Genomic DNA, 21,738 nt, shown 5'->3' on the forward strand with positions numbered 1-21,738 from the left:
TTCTTCTTCTTCTTCTTCTTCTTCTTCTTCTTCTAGACAGGGTTTCTCTGTGTAGCCCTGGCTGTCCTGGAACTCACTCTGTAGACCAGGCTGGCCTCGGACTCAGAAATTCACCTGCCTCTGCCTCCCGAGTGCTGGGATTAAAGGCATGCGCCACCATGCCCGGCAGCAATTAATTTTCTTAACCACTGGGCCATCTAGCCAGGTCATTATCAGTTAATAGGTATTTACACAAAACTTAAGCCTACCTTGTAGTAAGCCAAATCCAAAGTCCCAAACTGAAGCTAGACACCATTGTGCTTGTCAACAAACCTAATTGAATGACTGTCCTCTGCTAAGCACTGTTGATACTATTCCAGTGTCTCTTGCACAACTGACAGTATGTAAACACAATTTTAGGCCGGGTTGCATATAATAAGTGCAAAATTAATTCTATGGACAGTATGCAATCCGTTAGAAAGGAGTTCTAGGTCCAGATTCTAAGCATCAGCAGGCATATGACTTTGAACAAGTTATTCAAACTAAGAGTCTGCACTTTTTGTCTAAATAAAAATATTGGGCAGGGCGTGGTGGCGCAATAGTATATAAATACTACCATGTTTATTTGTCGATTGTATATGGCTCTCTTGGGCTATAGTGGTAGACTTGGGTAGAAGAAATAGAGATCTGTGACCTACAAATACTTATAATCTAGATCTTGTTAAATATGAACTTTCAATCTGGCTCCTTATTTGTAAAATGACAATAACATCTATTCTGTTGGTCTCACAAAATTGGTCATAAGAATCAAATGGGATATAATGTAAAGATACTTCATTAATTTTTGTTTTAATTTTAAGGTTTATTTTATTATTATATGTATATGAGTATTTTGCCTACATGTATGTGTGTGCCTACATGTATGTATATGTGCGCTATGTTTGTGCCTCTGAATCCCTTGGGCCTGGAATTACAGATGGTTGAGAGCTACCATGTATATGCTGGGAACTGAACTTGGGTCTGTGCTAGAGTAACAAGTGCTCTTAACTGCTGAGCCAACTCTTCTCCCCTTGTTATCATTTTCTTTTTTACTAGACTGAAGAAAAAAAGGTTTTGTAAATGTATATGGGGGGTGTTGTCTGCATGCATGTCTGATGTCCAGGAAGGCCAGAAGAGAGCATCAGATCCACTGGATCTGGATTTACAGATGTTGTAAGCCATCATATGGGTGCTGGGAATCTAACCTGGGTCCTCAGTAAGAGCTGTCAGTACTATCAACTTCTGAGCCTTCTCCCCAACTGCAATGCCCCCAAGTTTTAAGTCTAGATATCTAGAAAAATGTTGCCATCATATATTCATCAACAGAAGAGGAGTCATTGTGTGCGTGTGCAGGTGTATGCATGTGTACATGTGTACAAGAGCTCGCATAAAAGCTCATGTGTATGTGTCATAGCACATGTATGGAGGTCAGAGGACAACTTGCCAGAATTGTTTCCCTCCTTGCACTGGGTGGGTCCCATGGTCTGAACTCAGGCTTAATGGTGGCAGAGGCCTTTACCCACTGAGCTATCTCACCAGGTCTTTTACTTTAAAGACGTGTGTGTGTGTGTGTGTGTGTGTGTTCATTCTTGCATGCCTATGTGTGAATGTATGTGCAGATGTATGTACACGTGCATATTCCTGTGCATGCCCAGAAGAGGGCATCAGATCTCTCAGAGCTGTATAGAGATTTGTGGGATGCCCTGGCCTGGCTCACTAAATGGTTTCTGGAATTCTGACTCCAGTCCTTATGATGAGATGGCTACTCCTCTTGACTGCCTAGCCATCTCTCCAGTGTTCCTCAGACGTCTTTTAAAACAGGGTCTAGGCTGGTCTGGAAGAAGATGTGTAGCTGAGGATGACCTTCCATCAATTTATGATCCTCCTGCCTTACCTCCCAGCTGCTGAGATGACATCCATGTGTACCCATGGCTCTGTGCATACACTGCCAGCACTGTATGGGCTACCTCCACAGCCATAAAATGCTAGCACTTTAATAAATTTTTAGCTAATGGAAAGTGTTTGGATTTGTTGTATATGTATTATATGTATGAGTGTTTTGCCTGCATGTATGTGCACCATAGGAGGTCAGATACCCTGCAACTGGAATTGCACAGGTTTGTGAGCCACCATGTGGGTACTGAAAACAGAATTTTGGTCCTTTGCAAGAACAATGGGTGCTCTTAATGGCTGAGCATCTCTATAGCCCTCTGTAACTAAAAAAACAACAAAGCCTTTTCTGTGTGTGTGTGTGTGTGTGTGTGTGTGTGTGTGTGTGTGTGTAAGCCTACATAGTTATGTGCATGTGCAGAGATAAGAGGACAACTTATGGGAGTTGGTTCTCTCCTTCCATGGTGTGGAATCTGCATGTCCAGTTCAGTAAGGCTTGCCCACAAGAACCTTTATCTGCTGAGCCATGTTGCTGGCTCCTTCAATCATTTTTTTGTATAAGTGATATACAAATATACAAATAAACTCCCCAACAGAAATGCATACATTCACTGTGCCTTCTTAGGACAGATGATGCAAAGTTAAGATGATTTATGATGTTCAGTTAAATCCCGAAGCTTCCCCAAAGACCTGCAGGCCAGTTTGTTTACTGATGGTTTCATCTGGTGTAACTTGTTAGCCTAGCTTGACTCTATGAGCAGCAGAGGGGCATATGCCCAGCAGAGATCTTCTACTGAAACTTACACGTGTACTTGGCAGTTTGATTCGGAGACTTTGTATCCCAGGGTGAAGGATAAGATGATTGAATAGAGAGAGAGAAAAACCACGACTGGAGCCTCAGAGCACACCCACACTCTGGTAGATGGAAATGGGGCCATTAAGAAACCTAGAAAGTGCTGCCAGTTGGGTAAGAGGAGAATTGGGACTGTATATAGTCACAAGATCTAAGGGAGGAAAGTTTCAGAAGGTAGCATTAAGTGTCAAGTGATACGGTACACACAAGCTTTGTGAAGGCTCCTGGCTTTCACTATTGATTAGGGGGAAGGTATGTTATAAAATACTTTAGTGCTGATTTTGTGGGCTCATTAGTTCCTTTGGAAGGTGCAACAGAATGAAAGTAGTGTGAGCTGGGCTGTAGACAGTTGACTGCAGTGGTAGTGAGGTACTAGAAAAACCACTCTGAGGAATTTTGGTGAATATAGGGGCTGTAGACTTTGTGGTAGAGCCCTTGCCTAGCTTGCATGGGAACCAGAGTTCAGTCCCTAGTGCTGAGTGGTAGCGAGACGGAGCAGAACCATAGGGCAAAGAGGAAAAAGGGGATATTTTGGCTCAAACAGTATTTTCAGCAAGCCAATAACTGGTGACTCAGGGGAAGTAATTATTATAGGTAGCAAATATAAGTTAAAAGTTTCACAAATAGAGCCGGGCATGGTGGCACACACCTTTGATCCCAGCACTCGGGAGGCAGAGGCAGGCCTGGTCTACAGAGTGAGTTCCAGGAACAAATAAAAGGCGATCCAGAAGCCTGGAGAGATGCTTGCTATCTTGCAGAGGACCTGAATTTGGCCCCCTGCACCTCTATAGTGGCCATCAAACATCCAGGGGATCCAGTGCCTTCTTTTGGTCTCCTTGGGTATCAGCCATGCAGATGGTGCACATACATTCAAGCAAATAATAATACACATAAAATAAAAATAAGTCTTAAAAAATGAAATGAGCCAGGCATGGTGGCCCATGCCTTTTTTAAAAATGTTTTTTATTTTTTATTTATTATATGTAAGTACACTAGCTGTCTTCAGGCACCCCAGAAAAGGGCATCACATCTCATTATGGATGGTTGTGAGCCACCATATGGTTGCTGGGTTTTGAACTCAGGACCTTCAGAAGAGCAGTGTTCCCAACCACTGAGCCATCTCTCCAGCCCCTGGCTCAAGCCTCCTTTAACCCCAGCACTCAGGAGGCAGACACAGGCCTGGTTTGTGTGACAAGTTCTAGGCCAATCAGGGCTACACAGTGAAACCCTGTCTCAAAAACTAAGATATAAAAAGCCATCAAAATCATAAACGGAGCTAAGAGTGGTGTTTCACCCTGTAATTTGTGGGGAACTAGCATCACCTTGATTTCTAGGCCAGCCTGACCTACACAAATAAAGGATTGCCTCAAAAAGGAGGTCATATTTTCTGAAATAAAGGGAGGTGACTTATTTATCAGAACACTGGGCTTGAGGAATGGGAGGAAGCTGACTACTGAGCAGCAGCGTGCTGAGTAGCTGAGAGCCAGTGACTAAGAAGACAGAATTATCTGATGCTCCAGGAAGGCTGCGGATGAGAGAGGAAATGGTTTTGGTAAAAACTAGGGCGAACAGAAAGAAAGGAATACACAGAAAAGGGTGGAGATCCATTCATGGGCTCCAGTTAGTAACATCTGAGTAGCTTTCTTTGGCCTAGCATACACTTAGCACTTAGTTGTTTGAATAGGAGTATGGCCCAGACTCTGAGTCTTCCTACCCTGACCTCGACAATTCTAGGGCACTATGCCCTCTTCAAAACTGGCACCCCAGTGACTGGGCTTTCCCTCTTCTGAAGGCGGCAGCAGCAGGTTACATACGCATTTACCCCCAAGCATCAACAGCTCCCATCAAAGCAGAAGTGTACCAAAGCAGAAGAACCTGCTTGTCTGGCCAGCTGGGAGATTCCACAGGGAGAGACACAAAGGGAAAGGTACTAGTTTCTGAGTGCGAACAGACAAAAAACCCAAACACTTCAGTTCTGAACCTGTAAGAGTCCCAAGGATGGCCAGGCGTGGTGGCACACACCTTTAATCCCAGCACTTGGGAGGCAGAGGCAGGTGGATTTCTGAATTCGAGACCAGCCTGGTCTACAGAGTGAGTTCCAGGACAGCCAGGGCTACACAGAGAAACCCTGTCTAGAAAGAGAGAAACAGACAGACAGAAAGAAAGAGTCCCAAGGGTGCTCCCCACAGGTTTTTCACTATCCCAACCCAGCTCTACCTAGCGTGGTCACATCTGTCCTATCTTCTTTTCAGAAGCTCAGTGGATCAGTGGATGATATTTACGGTTCTCTGGGCTCAAAGTTTTCAATTTACAACAGTCAGAAAAGTGTTTAAGTAAAAAATGTCTTTAATCAGAAAGGATTGATATTTCCTCACACAAATACAATAAAAGTAAAAAAAAAATACACATAAAACATATATTTATACAAATTGGGAATCAGGGGACAGTTGCAGAGCCTGGGTTAGGGCCGAGGATCCGGAGCAACTGGGGGATGGCTAATCGTCTGTGGCTCTGGTTGTCCTTTAGTCATCTCTCTGTCTGTGGTAGGTAGGACAGGCGGACAAAGGATGCAACTCCAGTCTGATGGCAGTGTTATTGGCAAACTGTGGCAACGAGGCTCCTCACCAGACAGTTTCTTCAGATCACCAGGGACGACGGGAGACAGTGTAGTTGGTGGGATTGGAGTGCCTGGGGCAGAATGGGTGAAGGGCTGGCCTCCTTTCTGGAGGACAAGGATGACACCAATGCTGGTTCCAGTGCCTATGGGGCTGTGGCCAGAGGTGGAGCCTTGGGAACTGAAGGGAGGATTACAAATTGGAGTGCTATGAATCCAGGTGAGGTTCATAGCCGGCCATCCTGTGAGATGCCAAGGCTGCTTTGGTTTCAAAACTAAATGTTCCAGCTGTGTTTGGCCCATCTTCTCTAGGAGAGGTGCAGGAGAAGCAGCACCTGGGTCACCGTGGTGGCTAGGAAAGTGCTAGAGAATCGGGAAACGGAAAACCAGGAGTTAACAAAGCTTACACATGAGCTTCACTTAAGCACAGACCTTTGCTTTCCTTGAGGACTCATTGTACAGTGCAAACAAACGTTTGTGCAACAGGTGTGTTCTTGCCAGGTGATGATGAAGTAAAAATTTTAGCAATCAAGTAATGCTCCCATCTACTTAACACAAAGTTGGAGGCTACTCTGTGAAACAGACTGTATGAGGCTACTAGAAACAAACAAGATAAAAAGATGCAACCTCAGAATGATCATACAAGCCTGTGATCCCAGCACAAGGGGAATCAGGAGTTCAAGTCCAGCCTTGGCTACAGGGTTCAACATCACCGGTGGCTATGAGACCTTGTCATAAAACAAAAAAGATGCAGTCTAATTAGCTCCTAAAGAGTCCCATGGCTCTCATTATTTATACAGTAATTCCTGTTCGACTTCTTTAAATCAAACCTAGGGCTTACTAGGTGGCAGAAATGCAGTCTCATAAACCACATTGCCAGCCAGAGAAATTGAAATGACATTTAATTTCTGTGTTGAAAGGTCTCAGTCGAGTGTGGTGGCACACACCTTTAATCCCAGCACTCTGGAGGCAGAGGCAGGCGGATTTCTGAGTTCGAGGCCAGCCTGGTCTACAAAGTGGGTACCAGGACAGCCAGGGCTATACAGAGAAACCCTGTCTCGAAAAACAAAACAAAACAAAACAAACAAACAAAAAAGTCTCATTTTCCATGTTTAGTTCTTTATGAGGCATGATCCTGTTAATTTTTCAGCCAATCATTTTCATATCACTAGAAACTATAGTGGATTTAGCTGGGCATAATGGTGCACACCTTTCATCTGAACACTCGGGAGGCTGAGGCAGATGCATCTGTGTTTAAGGCTAGCCAGGCCTACAGAGCAAGTTGCAGGTCAGCCACTACACAGAGAAACCCTGTTTTCAAACAAATAAGAAAGGGAAGGAAGGGAGGGAGAGGGAGGGAGAGGGAGAGGGAGAGAGAGAAGAGAGAGAGACCCACTATGTAAGGTTTAAAATTATGTTGATAGAAGTCAAAAGATGGAAAAACAAACAAAACAAAGGCGGACAGTGGTGACACACACCTTTAATCCCAGCACTTGGAAGGCAGAGGCAGGCCAATTTCTGAGTTTAAGGCTAGCCTGATCTACAGAGTGAGTTCCAGGACAGCCAGGGCTACACAGAGAAACCCTGTCTCGAAGGAAAAAAAAGAAAAAAAAGATGGAGAGGGAAAGGGTTTTGAGGGGAGGACAAGAAGAGAAAAATGAAGGCATCTTCTTGTGAGATGAAGATTAAACCCCTTCTGTATCTGTGCAGGAAGCAGATGAGCTTTGACAGGAGGGCAGGAGTGGATTTTGTGAGATCTCAACAGAATAGAGCCAACATCTAGGCTAAATCTAAAAATCACAGTAATGCATCAAGTCAGGCAGACATGCCCTTCCCTGGGGGAGAAAAGGGAAGGGAACTGGAGGGAGACATTCTCCAGACAGTCTGTGTTTGATTCTTCTCCCAGCTCTTCCTTGGTCTTTAGGGTCGTACCTTGCTTATCTGGTGCCTGCTATCTCCCGAGGATGATTTCTGGGCAGCTATATGAGGAAACCAAGTCTTTAACATCCCTTCCACCTGCAGCAAGGTTCCTAGATAACGTTCTCTGTGGAAAAAAAAGGATATTTTAAAAGTCAACTATGAAAAAAGAAACAGAGAGAATTGTACAGGCCTCCCTCAGTAAGATACTGAGGAGAGGAGGAAGGGAAGAGGGAAACTTACCCCATCTGAGGCTTCTGTAAAACACCCACTATACGCTGGATCCGGTCCATGGCCACACTCTGTTGGAAGCTGCTTAATCCTAGGGTGAAAGAGGAAGGGTGATTAGAGGGCATGGGATGTATGCAGCTCAGCGGCAGAGAACTTGTCTGTGGAATGTAAAGCTCTAGGCTCACTCCCAGCATTGAGGAAAACAGCAGAGGTGGGGACTGAGGTAAATGTAAAGGAAAGACAGAGACAGATGGGGTTCAAATGAATTCACATAAAGAAATTAAGTTACAGGTGCAAACAGAATAGCCCATGTCCCAAAGAGAAATGTAAGATTTCACTCAGAAAAGGGGCTACCCCCAGAAATGTAATTAATCAGATTATTACCTCTGTCAAAGCGACCCATCTTGAGTCCGTCCAGTAGGTCTGTGAGGGGCCGTATGAACCCTTGGAGTTCTTTACACTGTAGAAAAACAGCACAAGACTTTGAGACCAGCGGTGGTTTTCTGCTGTAATGTATCTGGCAGCCAATACCATCATCATAGGGTCCTTCTCAACCAATTAGGTGTTTGACACTGCACTACCTTTTCAGCTTTCTGTTACCTTTTGAGCAAAGAGCAGGTCTCCCTCTGTAGTACATCCCTGGGTGTTTAGACTTGTCTCCAGTTCACCGTCTCTTGATCTTTTGACTTCAGATCCTTGCTGTTCCAGATGAGATGCTGTATATTGGTTACTAGAAGCCCTGGGTCGATGTCTGCAGCGGATAGGGCCCGGACTGGGCCTGGAACCTCCTCTCTGACCCACAGTGGTTGGCCTGCGCTCATGGGTGCCCTTGCCCTCCCTCTCATTATCAGAAGGGAAGCTAAAGTCACTGTTCACAGGGGACGTGGAAAATGATGGGGATAGAGAGGAGGAGGAATAAGAAGAAACGCTAGATGGAGAATCCATAAGTCCAGGAGCAGGGTTGGGGGGCTGAAGAGCAGCTCCCGTAGTACCAAAGATCAGAACCTGCAATTGAAAAGCAAAACCAGGGAGTCTGAAATCAGAGTCAAAGAATTAGGAAAGGGACTGGGAGACTGGGGCATTCTAAACAGTAACACGGTTTTTCGCTTTGTTTTATTGTTTTTCCGTTCTCAATAGAAACAAGGAAAAAAAAAAACTTGCTCTTCCAGCCGCATTCAAAATCTAGACCGCCATCCCACGCAGAGCTCTTGACCCCACACAGTCTTTCTTCCCTTGGGTTTACAGTGAATAACCGACTTTCCACCTTCCCCTCAGCCTGCAGCTCTGGGCTGTTCCCGGCCAGACCTCATAGGGAGCCTATCGACCTAAAAACGGCACCCGCTAGAGGCTGCTCTGCGCACCAGAACCCACCTCAGGTCCCCAGAGTACCGGCCCCATAGACACCCGGTGGCTCCTCAGCTTTCGCATCCCTCACCGTCAGGTGCACTGCGCTGGTCAGTCTACCGTCGCGCCTGCCAGGTGATGCAATACCTCCCAACACCCCGATCTGCGGTCTTCCATGCCCACCCGCTCCGGGTCGTCTTCCCGAGAGCGCTTGGCTCTCGTCCGCTTACCTGGGTCTGTCGGTCGCTAAGCAGCTCCTTCACTGTCTGTGCGGGTCTAGCCGACCCACCGCCGCCTCACTCTGTGGGTCCCGCCCCTTCCCCCTCCCAGACACGTGCGGCTCTGCACGTGCCTCCCCCTGCGTACACAGACCTTGTGCTCCCATTGGATAGCTTACCGGCAACACGTGACTCTAGATGCAGACGCTCACAGCCCATTTGCTGCAGCACGCGGGGGCTCGGCCAATAGAGAGGCAGCCAAGTGGTGATTGGCTGGAAGGGAAGCAGTCCACGCTCCGCCCGTACATGCGGCTCCTCGGGTGATAAAAAAGGAGGATGGAAAAAAGTGAAAATTAAGGAAGGGGCGGAAAAGGGTGGAGCTCGTAGCCTTAAATAGGACGAGACTGCGAGGGAGCCGCACGGCTGGAGTGTACTGAGCGGGGCCGAGCCACGGAGGTGGCGCCTCGGGACGTGGGCCCCTCTGAGCGCCTCCGCGCACGGGCGCAGCACGTGGGAGCCGTCAGCAGCTCGTGTCCGCAACGTGTGTGACAACGGACGTGTGACGCCGGGCATCCGTTCCCTTGTCGGCGGCTCGCCCTCGTGACTCCCCACTCTTTCATCCTCCCCTCCTCGCCACCAAGTTGGGTGCCTCCTGCCCTGCTGGGCGAGGAGGGTGGGGACTGCGGCCGGAACACCGCGTTCTCTCCGGGGCTCCCGCCGCGCGTCTTCTCCAGCCGGCTCTTACGTAACTTGCCACGCACGTTCCCAGCTCGGATGCCAGCCCGCCAAGACTCTAGAGGTCATAGCCGAACTTGTCCCTGACTTTTCTGCCCCGGGCCCTTCGGACCCTTCACTCAGAATTCTCTGATTCTCGGTACAGGGAACAGAGTAGAGCGGATCTTTGATCCTCAAGGTTATGGCTTTATCTGACTTCAGCTTATTTGTTCCTTGGAGAAAACTGGGGAAACGTTGAAGAAGGAAAAAAGCAAGTCCGGAGTTTAGAGAGTCACCAACAGACGTTAGCATCCTTTGCACCAAGTCACAGTTAAAGGAAACGATGGCGAGGAGGACCCTGTAGACTGACGCAGAGGAGTCGCAAGGGGGCACTCTAGTTCTGGTTAGGGTCGAGAGAATAGACACTTTTTTTTTTTTTTTTTTTTTTTTGGTTTTTTTCGAGACAGGGTTTCTCTGTATAGCCCTGGCTGTCCCGGAACTCACTTTGTAGACCAGGCTGGCCTCGAACTCAGAAATCCGCCTGCCTCTGCCTACCTATTACTGGAATTAAAGGCGTGCATCACCACGCCCGGCTTTTTATTTTTTTTTTTTTTTTTTTTTTTTTTTTTTTTTTTTTTTTTTTTTTTCGAGACAAGGTTTCTCTGTATAGCCCTGGCTGGCCTCGAATTCAGAAATCCGCCTACCTCTGCCTTCCCTCCCGAGTGCTGGGTTTAAAGGCGTGCACCACCACGCCCAGCTGTGGAAAAGGATTTCTAAATTAAACCTCAGCACTGTTCCTCAAACACAATTTCAAGACAATATCAAATAAAATATAAGTAATCTAGATGTGGTGGCTCATGCCTTCTGTAATCCTGAGGGATAGATGCAAGGAGATAGGTTCAAGACCAACCTGAGCCACATGGGACCCTCAGAAAAAAAAAAGAAACAAAAAATAGAGTTAGAATTACAGTCTCAGAATGAACCTGTTATCTGTGATATTCTCTATTCTACTCTAAACTATTTATTATTATTATTATTATTATTATTATTATTGGTTTATTTCGAGACAGGGTTTCTCTGTGTAGCCCTGGCTGTCCTGGAACTCACTTTATAGACCAGGCTGGCCTCGAACTCAGAAATCCGCCTGCCTCTGCCTCCCAAGTGCTGGGATTAAAGGCGTGCGCCACCACCGCCCGGCTAAACTATTTATTAATAGGGTATAATTCCTTCTAATTAGTTGATATCTAATTCCTTTTTTTTTTTTTCAAGTCAGGGTTTCTCTGTATAGCTCTGGCTGCCCTGGAATTCACTTTGTAGACCAGGCTGGCCCTTGAACTCAGAAATCTGCCTGCTTCTGCTTCCCTGGCTTATAATTCTCTTTCTAATCTGCCCTTCATGCCCCTCAATTTTGGTGTACGGGGTTCACGTCAGGGTTCACGTCAGTGTTCACGTCAGGGTTGACTTTAGAACAGACTCTCATTAAGAAGTAGGCAAAATTAATTATTTTTATTTTTTCTTAAAGAATTATTTATTGTATGTATATGTGTACACTGTAACTGTCTTCAGACACACCAGAAGAGGGCATCAGATCCCATTACAGATGACTGTGAGCCATCATGTGGTTGCTGGAATTGAACTCAGGACCTCTGGAAGAGCAGTCAATGTTCTTAGCCATCTCTCCAGCCCCATTTTTTTTTTTTTAATTTTTCATCCAAATTCTTGCCAAAGAATTCTAGTCCGAAGAGTGATAGGGGCCTTCTTTCACCTGGGAAGGGGGGTGGATAGAAACAGGGTCAGGGTGGCTGGCCCAGTATTTAAGAGAACACACTTTCACAGAGGACCTAAGTTCCAGTCCCAGCACTCATGTCAGCTAGCTCAAAAACCCTGTAAACTCTCCTCCCAGGAACTCTCAGGCTTCTAGCCTGAGCACCCATACTCATGTAACGCACCCCCCCCCCACAATTAAAAATAGTAAATCAAAAAACCAAGAGCAGGAAAGCAAGGAAGTTTCTTTGCTCATCTCTATGCAAACGCCACCGATTTCAGGTTCTAAGATGGAGTCTCCATCCTTCATGCCTCCTTCTGCCTCTTGCTGAACTTTGCCTCTTGGCTCTACAGGCTTGTAGGACACACCCATTTTGACCTCTGGCACCTGCTATAACTTCGAACCTGGGCAGAATAGAACCAGCTCTGATTTTCCAGACTTCTTGGGAGTTTGGAAAAGGCTTCTCCATTCAGCCTGCCTCTCTTCTAGGAGGTTTGAAAATCTTCCCAGATCCGAATAAGAGAATGACATCACAAAAGTCTTTGCTTCAACATCTTTCAAATTTTTCAAGAACAGATAATTAGATATTTCTAAAGGTGAGCCTGCTTCCTTCTTTAACCGTATGAGAACTGATGTCCAGGTTGGAAATACAAGCAAAAGGTAACTGGTAAGAATTACTTTATAGGACCCCACTAAGGCCAGCGGCTGCCCTCTTACCTTCTACATAAAATGTACCCCTCCTTGAAGGAGGGTCCATAACAGAAGGCAGGACACAGGACTCTGCAGCGTGGACATGGCATCATTCTGATCTGGACTCTGCTAAAACACCCCACACATACACACACATAGGTCATTGTCACCTTTCCAGCAGTCCCATCCCCTCTCCAGGAAGACAGTCTCTTTACACTAACCCCTTTTTTCTTTACCTCTGGTCTCAAAGAAGAGTCTGCCCGCCTCCCTACCACAATAAGAATTCTTCCTACTTGGGAGGCCACAACTCTCAATAACATTGAATTTTTTTTACCCTTTGTATGCATGACTTTGCACTAGATGCTTTTCAGGGACAGAATAAATGAGACTTAAGTCCTGAGTTTAAGCAGGGCTTACCATCTATAGAGAACCTACCACACATTTCCAGACATGTGTGGGGTATTTACTGCTTGTCAATCTTACTGATCTTACTGGATCCTCCCATTTGTGTTCAACTGCATCCATGCTTCTCTCTGGTCCTTTTGCTCTTTCTTTTTTTGTTTTTGGTTTGGTTTGGGTTTTTCTTTTCTTTTCTTTTCTTTTTTTTTTTAAAGATTCATTTATTATATGTAAGTACACTGTAGCTGTTTTCAGACACACCAGAAGAGGGCACCAGATCTCATTGTGGATGGTTGTGAGCCACCATGTGGTTGCTGGGATTTGAACTCAAGATCTTCAGGAGAGCAGTCAGTGCTCTTAACCGCTGAGCCATCTCTCCAGCCGCCGGTTTTGGTTTTTCAAGACAGGGTTTCTCTGTGTAGCCCTGGCTGTCCTGGAACTCACTCTGTAGACCAGGCTGGCCTCAGAGATCCACCTGCCTCTGCCTCAAAACCATGTGTGCCACTTCATGTGCCTTCCTTACTTTTGAGATTTTTTTTTCCTTATAGTCCAAGCTGGCCTCAAACTCAGAGATCCACCTGCCTCTGTCTTGGAGTCGTAGACACCTCACCCAGCTTACATTCTGTACTCATTTATTCCACAAATTTAACTTTCTCTTAATGACTCAAACTACATTCTTGGGGGCATCCATGCCTCTTCCTCTTTGGGCTCTCAGTAGCTTTAGATTGATCATATCACGCTTTCTCTCTTCCACTCCCTATAACTCAGACTTGGCTGTCTGCCTGCCTCTTACACTTCCTTGGTTGATTTATCTGCCTCCGCTGCCTTAGTCATTGGCCTTTCCACTTTCACAAGGTAACTTTGCCCTTAGGTCTCCACACCTGATCTAGTCCAGCAGCCTTCAGAACATATACACAAGATTGTCCAGTTTATCACTTTCCCCTAAACCACCCTGGCCTCAAACATTTTCCCAAACATGTTTATTAGATTGTATTTCTGCTTCGTGTGTGTGTGTGTGTGTGTGTGTACACACATGTGTGTGCTTGTGAGTGTGAGTACATGTGTAGAGGTCAGAGGATAACTTGGGGAAATGTGTTCATTCTTCCTGTCACATAGGTCCTAGGGATTGAACCCCAGTTGTCTTGCTGGCAGACATCCTTGCCATCTGAGCCATCACAGTGGTTCTCCCCAAACATGATCAGAGTCTGTAGGTTATTTTAATTCTCCCTCTTTATCACTGAAGATAGACAAGGCATGTTGTTCTAACATTATTTTTCTCCTCTCAGTTTGCACCAGCACCCCTAGTTCAGCCCTTTAGCAGGTGTCCCTGAGACAGTATAAACCGCTCCATTCTGCGCCTTCATATAGTGAGATGAAGGGTTTCCTAGATGTTAATCTCAGTGTCTTCACCCTGCTGGAGGACTTACTGGGCTCCTTATTGCTTATAAACCTAAAGTCTAGCCTGACACGTCAGACTATCTGTAGATTTATCCCTAAGTTGATGTATATAATATTACTATGGAAATATGAAAGGCCTTGTGTAATTTTTTTTTACATTTACTTATTTAGGTGGAAGGGTATAGGATGTTACAAGTGTGGAGGTCAAAGGACAACTCTTGGGAATCTCTTCTATCCTTCTACCAAGCAGGTCTCAGGCATCAAACATGGGCCAGCTCCTCAGACTTGGCAGCCAGCGCCTTTACTTGAAGAGCCATCTTACTGCTCAAAAAGGTTTCTTTTCTTTTCTTTTTTCTTACATTTTTTAAAAAAGATTTATTTATTTATTATATGTAAGTACAGTGTAGTTGTCTTCAGACACCCCAGAAGGAGTCAGATCTCGTTACGGATGGTTGTGAGCCACCATGTGGTTGCTGGGATTTGAACTCAGGACCTTTGGAAGAGCAGTCAGAGCTCTTAACCGCTGAGCCATTTCTCCAGCCCCTCAAAAAAGGTTTCTAATACAAGGACCGTGTAGCCCGGCTGTCCCAGAATTCGATGTGCAGACCAAGTTGGCCTTGAACTCACAAACATTTACCTGCCTCTGCCTCTAGAGTGTTGGGATTAAAAGCATTTGCCACTTTTTTTGTTTTTACAAAGGTCTTTCTGGTTGGACCTGCTTCCATCCAACATCCCCACAGGTGGCCTATTCGGATTTTTTTCTCCTCCTTCTCCTCTCCTTCCAGCAAGGAAGCGTCCTGTCCCCCAACTCCACATGGTGAAAACAGAATTCTCAAATTACCTATGCAGGCCCTTGCACATTTTTTTTCCTGATTTATACTGTCCCCCTCTATAGACTCTCCTGTCATACCCAAGACACCAAAAATAGCTATTTGAGAGAGACCCTGTCTCGAAAAAACAAAAACAAAAACAACAACAACAACAAAACAAAAATAGCTATTTGTTCTGCCACTCTTCCTTTGGCAGCTTTCACTCTTACCTTAACGGTAACAAGTCCAAATTCATGTCTCCTTACAGAACACCAAACAAACAAAAGCTGCGTCAGTCTCAAGTTATATCTAATATAAAATCTGGATTGGCAAAACAGCTCAGCAGGTAAAAATTCACAACATTCAAGCCCAACAAACTGAGTCTCTAAAGTTGTCCTCTGTCCTCAACACAGGCCCTAAAGTTGTCCTCTGTCCTCAACACAGGCACACACATACGCACACACACATATGCACACCTACACACACACACACACACACACACACTTACGCACACACACATACACACACATACTCACACCTACATCCACAAACACACTTGGGATGCTGGAGCCTCAATTGGAGAATTGCCTCCATCAGATTGGACTGTGGGAATGTCTTTGGGAGAATGTTCTTGATTAATGATTGATGTGGGAGCGCCCAGCCCACTGTGGGCAAGTGGTATAACAGGGTGAGCTGAGCAAGCCATGGGAGGCAGCCAGTAAGCACTGTCCTCCTACGTCTATGCTTCAGTTCCTGCCTCGAGCTCCTGCCCTGACTTCTCTCAAGGATGACTGGGTAACTGTAAGATGAAATAAACCCTTTCCTCCCCACACTGGTTTTGTCAGTGTTTTATTACAGTAAAAGGAAACCAAACAACGATACCTCCATAGCAGTATTAATGATGCAGTTCTCCACTCCTGCAAAACCTGTCCTGTTTACTGCAGGTCACTAGCCCTGGGATCTATCTGGGTAAGAGATGCCATATCTCCCTCCTCCTTAATCCCCATTTGACTCACTGGTTCTGTGGTCACTGGTTTTGTGGTTACAGGATTCTGATGGTCCACAGGTTCTGTATGAAGACTGTATGAAGAGGCTGTAGTCTCTACTGCTTCTGTTGTTGTTACCTCCTTATTCAACCTGTTCTGCCCTCGGTAGGATTGGGAAACAGTCATCATTTCTTCCATCCAGTATCTCCATAGATGCTCTAGTTAAGAGTTTTCCCTCTTTTCCTACAAGCAAGCCTCCCAATCAACCCCACAGGCTCAGGGACTGTCTGGGCCTGCCGCTAGCACAGATTGAGTATGTATGTATTCCATTCATCAAGTCCCTTAACTGCCCCTCCTCCGTGTATTAGTGAGCCTACTAGGTTCTGGCTTCCTTCTCCCAGCTATAGTTAAAGATCTATTTGAGACCCACATCCTAGTTTCTATCTATCAGATTTTCTTTCTTTCTTTCTTTCTTTCTTTCTTTCTTTCTTTCTTTCTTTCTTTCTTTCTTTCTTTCTTTCTTTCTTTCTTTTCCTTTTCCCTTGAGACAGTCTCACTATGTAGTCACTGAGCTGGAACTCTCCATGTAGACCAGGTTGAACCACAACACTCCTCCTGCCTCTGCTTCCCAAGGGCTGGGATTATAGAACTGGACTACCACACCCAGCCTCACATTTTAGCACTTCCCTGTTTCTGTTTTAGTGTTATTTGTCCTGGCCCCTGGTTCTGTTTTAGTGTTATTTGTCCTGGTAGAGAAGTCACTCACCAACTTATCTTCTGACTCAAACATGGAGTAATCAACAGTGAAGTTTACACTAAAGTCATCTGGACAAGAGAAAAAGAAACAAATGAAAGGGGAAGAAACTTCACACTAAGGATACTTCTCCTAACTGACATTGTACAATGTATTGGTGTAACCTACTTCTAGTTAGCTGTAGTGTTAAAATATTTGTGAATTCAAGCCAGAGAAATGGCTGAACAGTTAAGAACATGGATTGTTCTTTCAGAGGACCCCAGTTTAGTTTCTAGAATCCACACTGAGCAGCTCTCAACCCCTCATAACTCCAGCTCCAGTACATACCTCACCACATACGCATAATTTAAAATAATACTGAAAACTAAATCTTATCTGTTTGTGAGTATGTATGGATTTATAGTGTCACTCTAGTATGTACAATAATTTACAGATTGGAAATTTTCTAAATTGTCCCAACCATTTTTCCAAAACATAACAATATAATGAGCTTAAGGGGCTGGAGAGATGAGTGGCTCGGGAGTTAGGAGTACTAGCTGCTCTTCCAGAGAACGTGGGTTCAGTTCTCAGCCCCACCTGTTAGCTCACAACCACCTGTAACTCCAGTTCCAAGGGATCCAATGCCCTCTTTTGACCTGTGAAGCCACCAGGTATACATGCGGTACACAGACATAAATGCAGGTAAAATGTTCATACACATAAAATTCTTACTTTTTTTTTTTAAATCATGAGCCTAAGAAATAATACCAAGAGTCTTGAAAGTTTTGTTAACAGTCAAAATGATGACTGGTCCTGTTGTTCTTTTGCAAAATGAAGGACAATCTTGGAACTAAGTGGTCCCCAAATCTTTCTACTCCACTAACAGTCAGAGCCTTTCACATACGTACCATAATTAGGGGTCATTGTGTAATAATAATATGCCACTTGATAGTAATCACCCTCCTCCAGCTGTTCTTCATCCTCGTATTCCTGTCCTGCAAGGGGCAAGAGTTACAGGTCAGAAACATCTGGAACTCCTTAGCAACGGTGCAGAAGGAGCTAGGCATCTGGAGCTCCTTAGCAACAGCACACATGTTGTTGATCACAGATCTCCCAGCATCTCTCTGCTTCCTCTCCAGAGGTCTGCCTGCCTCTGTACATCTATGTTGGCCCAAGTTTCCTGGCTCCTAGCTGCAGTGAGGACAGTACTCTGCTTTCCATGCAGAACTCCCAGGACAGAAAGTAGATTCTTTCACATTCTCTAAGCCCCAAGGGAGATAGATATATGTAAAGCCTTTAAAAGTGGAAGACAGAGACAAAAAATTTAGAAAAGCCATATAGATTCCATATGTTCCCAAATTTTTCTCATGAAAGACTAACACTCAATGTTTTAGGTTCGGTTTGATTTCCAGCTCCACTGCTAACTAAGCAGAGCTTTTCATAAGTCTGCTTCATACCCCCCACCCCTTTTGAGACAGGGTCTCTCTATGTAGCCCTGGCTGTCCTGAAATTCACTGTGTAGATCAGGCTGGCCTCCAGCTCACAGAAATTTGCTTGCTTCTGCCTCTGCCTGCCAAATGCTGGCAATAAAGGCATGCAGCACCACAGCTGGGCTCATATCACCTTCCTTAAAAGTAACGCAGCTGGACCAGATGGCCCATTGTAGCGTCTCTCCCCTTCCAAAGCTAACACTGTGTGGCTTTGATTACTGAGTCCAGAATTCTAGGCCTTCTGCTAAACACATCCCTCCAACCCCAAACTAAGGACACAGGATTTAAAGGAAAGGGAAACAGTGACACACCTGGCTGGCAGAGAACAAAGAGGGGAAGGAGCCAAGCTACTCTTGGGACCCTGTCTCTGAAGCCAGTTTTCTACTGGGCTAAGCCAACCTATACTGGCTTCTCTCTCTCTCTCTCTCTTTTTTTCTTTTCTTTCCTTTCCTTTCCTTTCCTTTCCTTTCCTTTCCTTTCCTTTCCTTTCCTTTCCTTTCCTCTTTCTTTCTTTCTTTCTTTCTTTCTTCCTTTCTTTCTTTCTTTTTTAAAAGACATTGTTTTCTATGTATCTGTAACCAACCTAGAAACTATCAAGTAAGCCAAACTAGCTTAGAACTCACAGAGACCTTTCTGTTTCTGCCTCAAGAATGCTGGGATTAAAGGAGCCACCACACCAAGCTTGGTTCTGTTTTTTGGTATGGGGGTAATTGTTTGTTTATTTATTTATTTATTTATTTATTTTTGAGGCAAGGTTTCACTGTGTAGCTGTCCTGGAACTCGATTTGTAAAGCTCTGCCTGCCTCTGCCTCCAGAGTGCTAGGACTAAAGGCATGAGCCACCACACCCAGCTGAGGGTGTATTATTTATCTGGGACTAGTCAGGAACTCACTATGTAGTCAAGGATGACCTTGAATTTCTGACTCTTTCCCCTCTATGTCTCAAGCGTTGGGCATGTGCCATCCAGCTTGGCTCTCACACCTATGTCTTTGCTAATAGGAGGTTTGTTTTCTTGTGCTTTGTGGGAAGGAGAGCCTCTGGCTCCGCTCAAATGATGTTGCTCCCTTGACTTCCAAGCGCCCACTTCTTTCCTTTACTGCTCCTCACTCTTCTGCTCAGCTCTGTGGTGACAGGAACAGAAATCTGAGTTCAGTCTTGCCAAAGGAACTCTCTTTAGAGCCCCATCCTCCACTGGCCTGTCTCTTCTTTGACAAGACTTCACTTTGCTTTGCCTTTGGTTTCCTGGCTCCACCTTCCAGATTCCCGCTCTGCCCCCAACCCTGGATTCCGACAGCTGAGAAAAGCAGTACCGCTCGCTTCCTGCTGAAATGCCCGATGTACCTCTGTCTGTATCATCCCATTTATAGCAAAAGACCTGGCACAGAAGGCCAGGGTCAGAAGGAGACTTACCCAGGATGAGTGGTGCAACAAGGAGGGCTATAAAGAGGACATCCATTCTGGATTTTGCACTATCACTGTGTAAGTAAAGAGAGGAAATTGCTGTTTCCCACCACACTTACCCCGCCTCCCCTGCTGCTCTGAAGCTGGGAGGGCTCTGGAGTGGTTCTTCTCCCAGGGGACAGAACTCTCCGCCTACTCGCTCAGTAGATCTTTACATAGCTGCTGGACCTAGAGCCAACCCCCTCAACCCCCTTGATGGATGCTAACTTGTTATTCCTGGAGAGCCCCTAGCCCCGGATTCGGTCTGCTCAGGACTCCCACTGCTGGGACCAAAGTTCACCCTCTCTCCTCCTCTGCTTCCTCCCTCTCAATGCTCCTTCTTGCAGGCCTTAAGTTACCATTGCCATGCAGGGTTGCTCTCTACTCCGAGGGAAACATGATCTTTTTTATCACTGTGGGAATGATGACAGGAAGGGTGAGGACTTTTTTTTTTTTTAAGACTGTAAATAAATAGTGCCTCTTCTCTGCCTGTCTTGTCTGGAGGATGGTAGCGATGTTTATGAACCATTGTTCGACTCCCAAATTTCCTTCTGCATTGCTGCTGATAAAAAAAAAAAAAAAAAAAATCTCAGAAGGCCGAGAGGCATGTGAGTCGGGGCCAGCCTGGTCTACAGAACGAGTTCTAGGACAGCCAGGGCTACACAGAGAAAAAAGAAAATCTCACTACTCTCAGGTCCAACGGAAACTCCGATTCTCAACCTTCAAAAGGCAGCTCATCACAGACAGGGCTACACGGAGAAACCCCAGAGCTCCGTCCAGCCCCCGCCCCCACCCCCTGCGCCGGCTGTGCATCCTTCCTTTAACAGCTCTACTCACGGTTCTTGGGTTTGTCTATTTTCACTGTGCCCCTTCTCTTCCTCCAGCCCCTGCTCTTCTCCACTCCCTCACAGGTAGCCCTGGCTATGTCCTTGCCCCACATGGTGGATCACAATCATCTGGAGCCCCAGTTCCGAGGGTTCTGATGTGCTCATCTGGCCTCCAAGAGCACCGAACACATACATGTTGCACAGATATACATGACACAACCCCTTCCCACACACATAAAAATAGCTATTAAAACAAAAGAGCCGGGTGTGGTGGCGCACACCTTTAATCCCAGCATTTGGGAGGCAGAGGCAGGCGGATTTCTGAGTTCGAGGCCAGCCTGGTCTACAGAGTGAGTTCCAGGACAGCCAGGGCTATACAGAGAAACCCTGCCTCGGAAAAAAAAACAAACGAAACAAACAAAAAAAACACCAAAAGAAAAGCCCCACAAGCCCCACATGCCTAGTAAATACTTGCTGTGCATCTCAAATGAGCCCTTGAACACTGTGCAAGTGTCTGTGGACTCACCATGCACAGAACGGGATTGCAGACTGTTCCCCACAGCTGTTAACAGTTCACAGAGAAGCGTGGTCTTATCCACAGTTCCCCAGACTCAGCCTGTTGGACACACGTGGAATCCTGAACACTGGACAGGACGCTCCCATCCTCCTAACCTTGGGGAACGATGCATCTAGTGACCGCCCCCTCCCCTCCCCCCGCGCCAATCCCCTCCTTGTGACTTTTTGCAAAAACCTCCAGGACACCCGGTAATCTTTTAAATTTTTCTGTAGTTTGTTATTGCTTTGTATATACCCTCAAAAACGCTTTTCTCATATATGATCAAAATGCTCAGATCCCATCATAGGATTGCTCTGTTCTGTAGACTCCTAAGGACCAACCCGTCCTCATACAAATGATGATTCCTGCTAATATGAAATCTTTCTCCCCAGCCTGAGGAAAAGACACCACTCAAGTTTATTTTCCAGACTATAAATAAAGGAAGTATGACATCAAAGGAACCAGGCAGCTCGGTGTGGGGCGGGGGTGGAGGGGATGGGTGTCATTTCCCCTCAGTCCCATTGCTCTAGTTGCTTTGTGACTCCAGGATTCCTTCCAAACATTTTCCTAATATTTCTCTCCCGGCTCCTCCTGCTTTTCTCATTCTGTCATTACAGAATACAAGTGGAGGCTTCATTTGAGACGTAGTTCCTATACCAGGCTGCCCAAAGAGTTCCAACTTTTATGCCTAACTTTGATCCCTCAGGGTGCTTCTCTGGGTCATTTCCTCTAATTCAAATTAAGAACAATGTCCGTCCCTATCTTCCCACAACCTCTATCCTGTGCTCTTTTTTGTCTCTAGATTCTAACAGGATCTTTCCCCGACAAAGCTCCTCTAGTAATAGG

General features: G+C 45.7%; 2 protein-coding genes across 4 annotated transcripts; both read right to left on the bottom strand.

Annotated features, from left to right (window-relative positions):
• Positions 1-5,198: 5,198 nt before the first annotated feature.
• Ciart (circadian associated repressor of transcription) lies at positions 5,199-9,173 on the bottom strand. The gene is made up of 6 exons (XM_029537934.1): positions 9,098-9,173; positions 8,124-8,528; positions 7,908-7,983; positions 7,536-7,614; positions 7,308-7,419; positions 5,199-5,738 (listed from the first exon to the last, which is right to left on the bottom strand). Exons 2-6 carry the CDS (start codon positions 8,466-8,468, stop codon positions 5,223-5,225), a joined length of 1,128 nt encoding a protein of 375 aa, XP_029393794.1. The 5' UTR covers positions 8,469-8,528; positions 9,098-9,173; the 3' UTR covers positions 5,199-5,222.
• A 2,280-nt stretch (positions 9,174-11,453) lies between these two features.
• On the bottom strand, positions 11,454-19,940 carry C4H1orf54 (chromosome 4 C1orf54 homolog). Of its 3 annotated transcripts, none has more exons than XM_029538066.1 (7): positions 19,869-19,940; positions 19,480-19,544; positions 17,488-17,574; positions 16,613-16,671; positions 15,877-16,002; positions 12,282-12,380; positions 11,454-11,564 (listed from the first exon to the last, which is right to left on the bottom strand). In XM_029538066.1, the coding sequence occupies exons 2-6, from the start codon at positions 19,523-19,525 to the stop codon at positions 12,285-12,287; spliced, it is 414 nt and encodes a 137-aa protein (XP_029393926.1). In that variant the 5' UTR covers positions 19,526-19,544; positions 19,869-19,940; the 3' UTR covers positions 11,454-11,564; positions 12,282-12,284. The 3 variants fall into 3 exon arrangements, with proteins under 3 accessions (XP_029393926.1, XP_029393925.1, XP_029393927.1); XM_029538065.1 differs by having other exon boundaries at positions 12,282-12,383; XM_029538067.1 differs by lacking the exon at positions 12,282-12,380.
• Between the last annotated feature and the right edge of the window lie 1,798 nt (positions 19,941-21,738).

The sequence above is a fragment of the Mus pahari genome, chromosome 4 (genome assembly GCF_900095145.1).
Source record: "Mus pahari chromosome 4, PAHARI_EIJ_v1.1, whole genome shotgun sequence".
Lineage (NCBI taxonomy): Eukaryota > Metazoa > Chordata > Mammalia > Rodentia > Muridae > Mus > Mus pahari.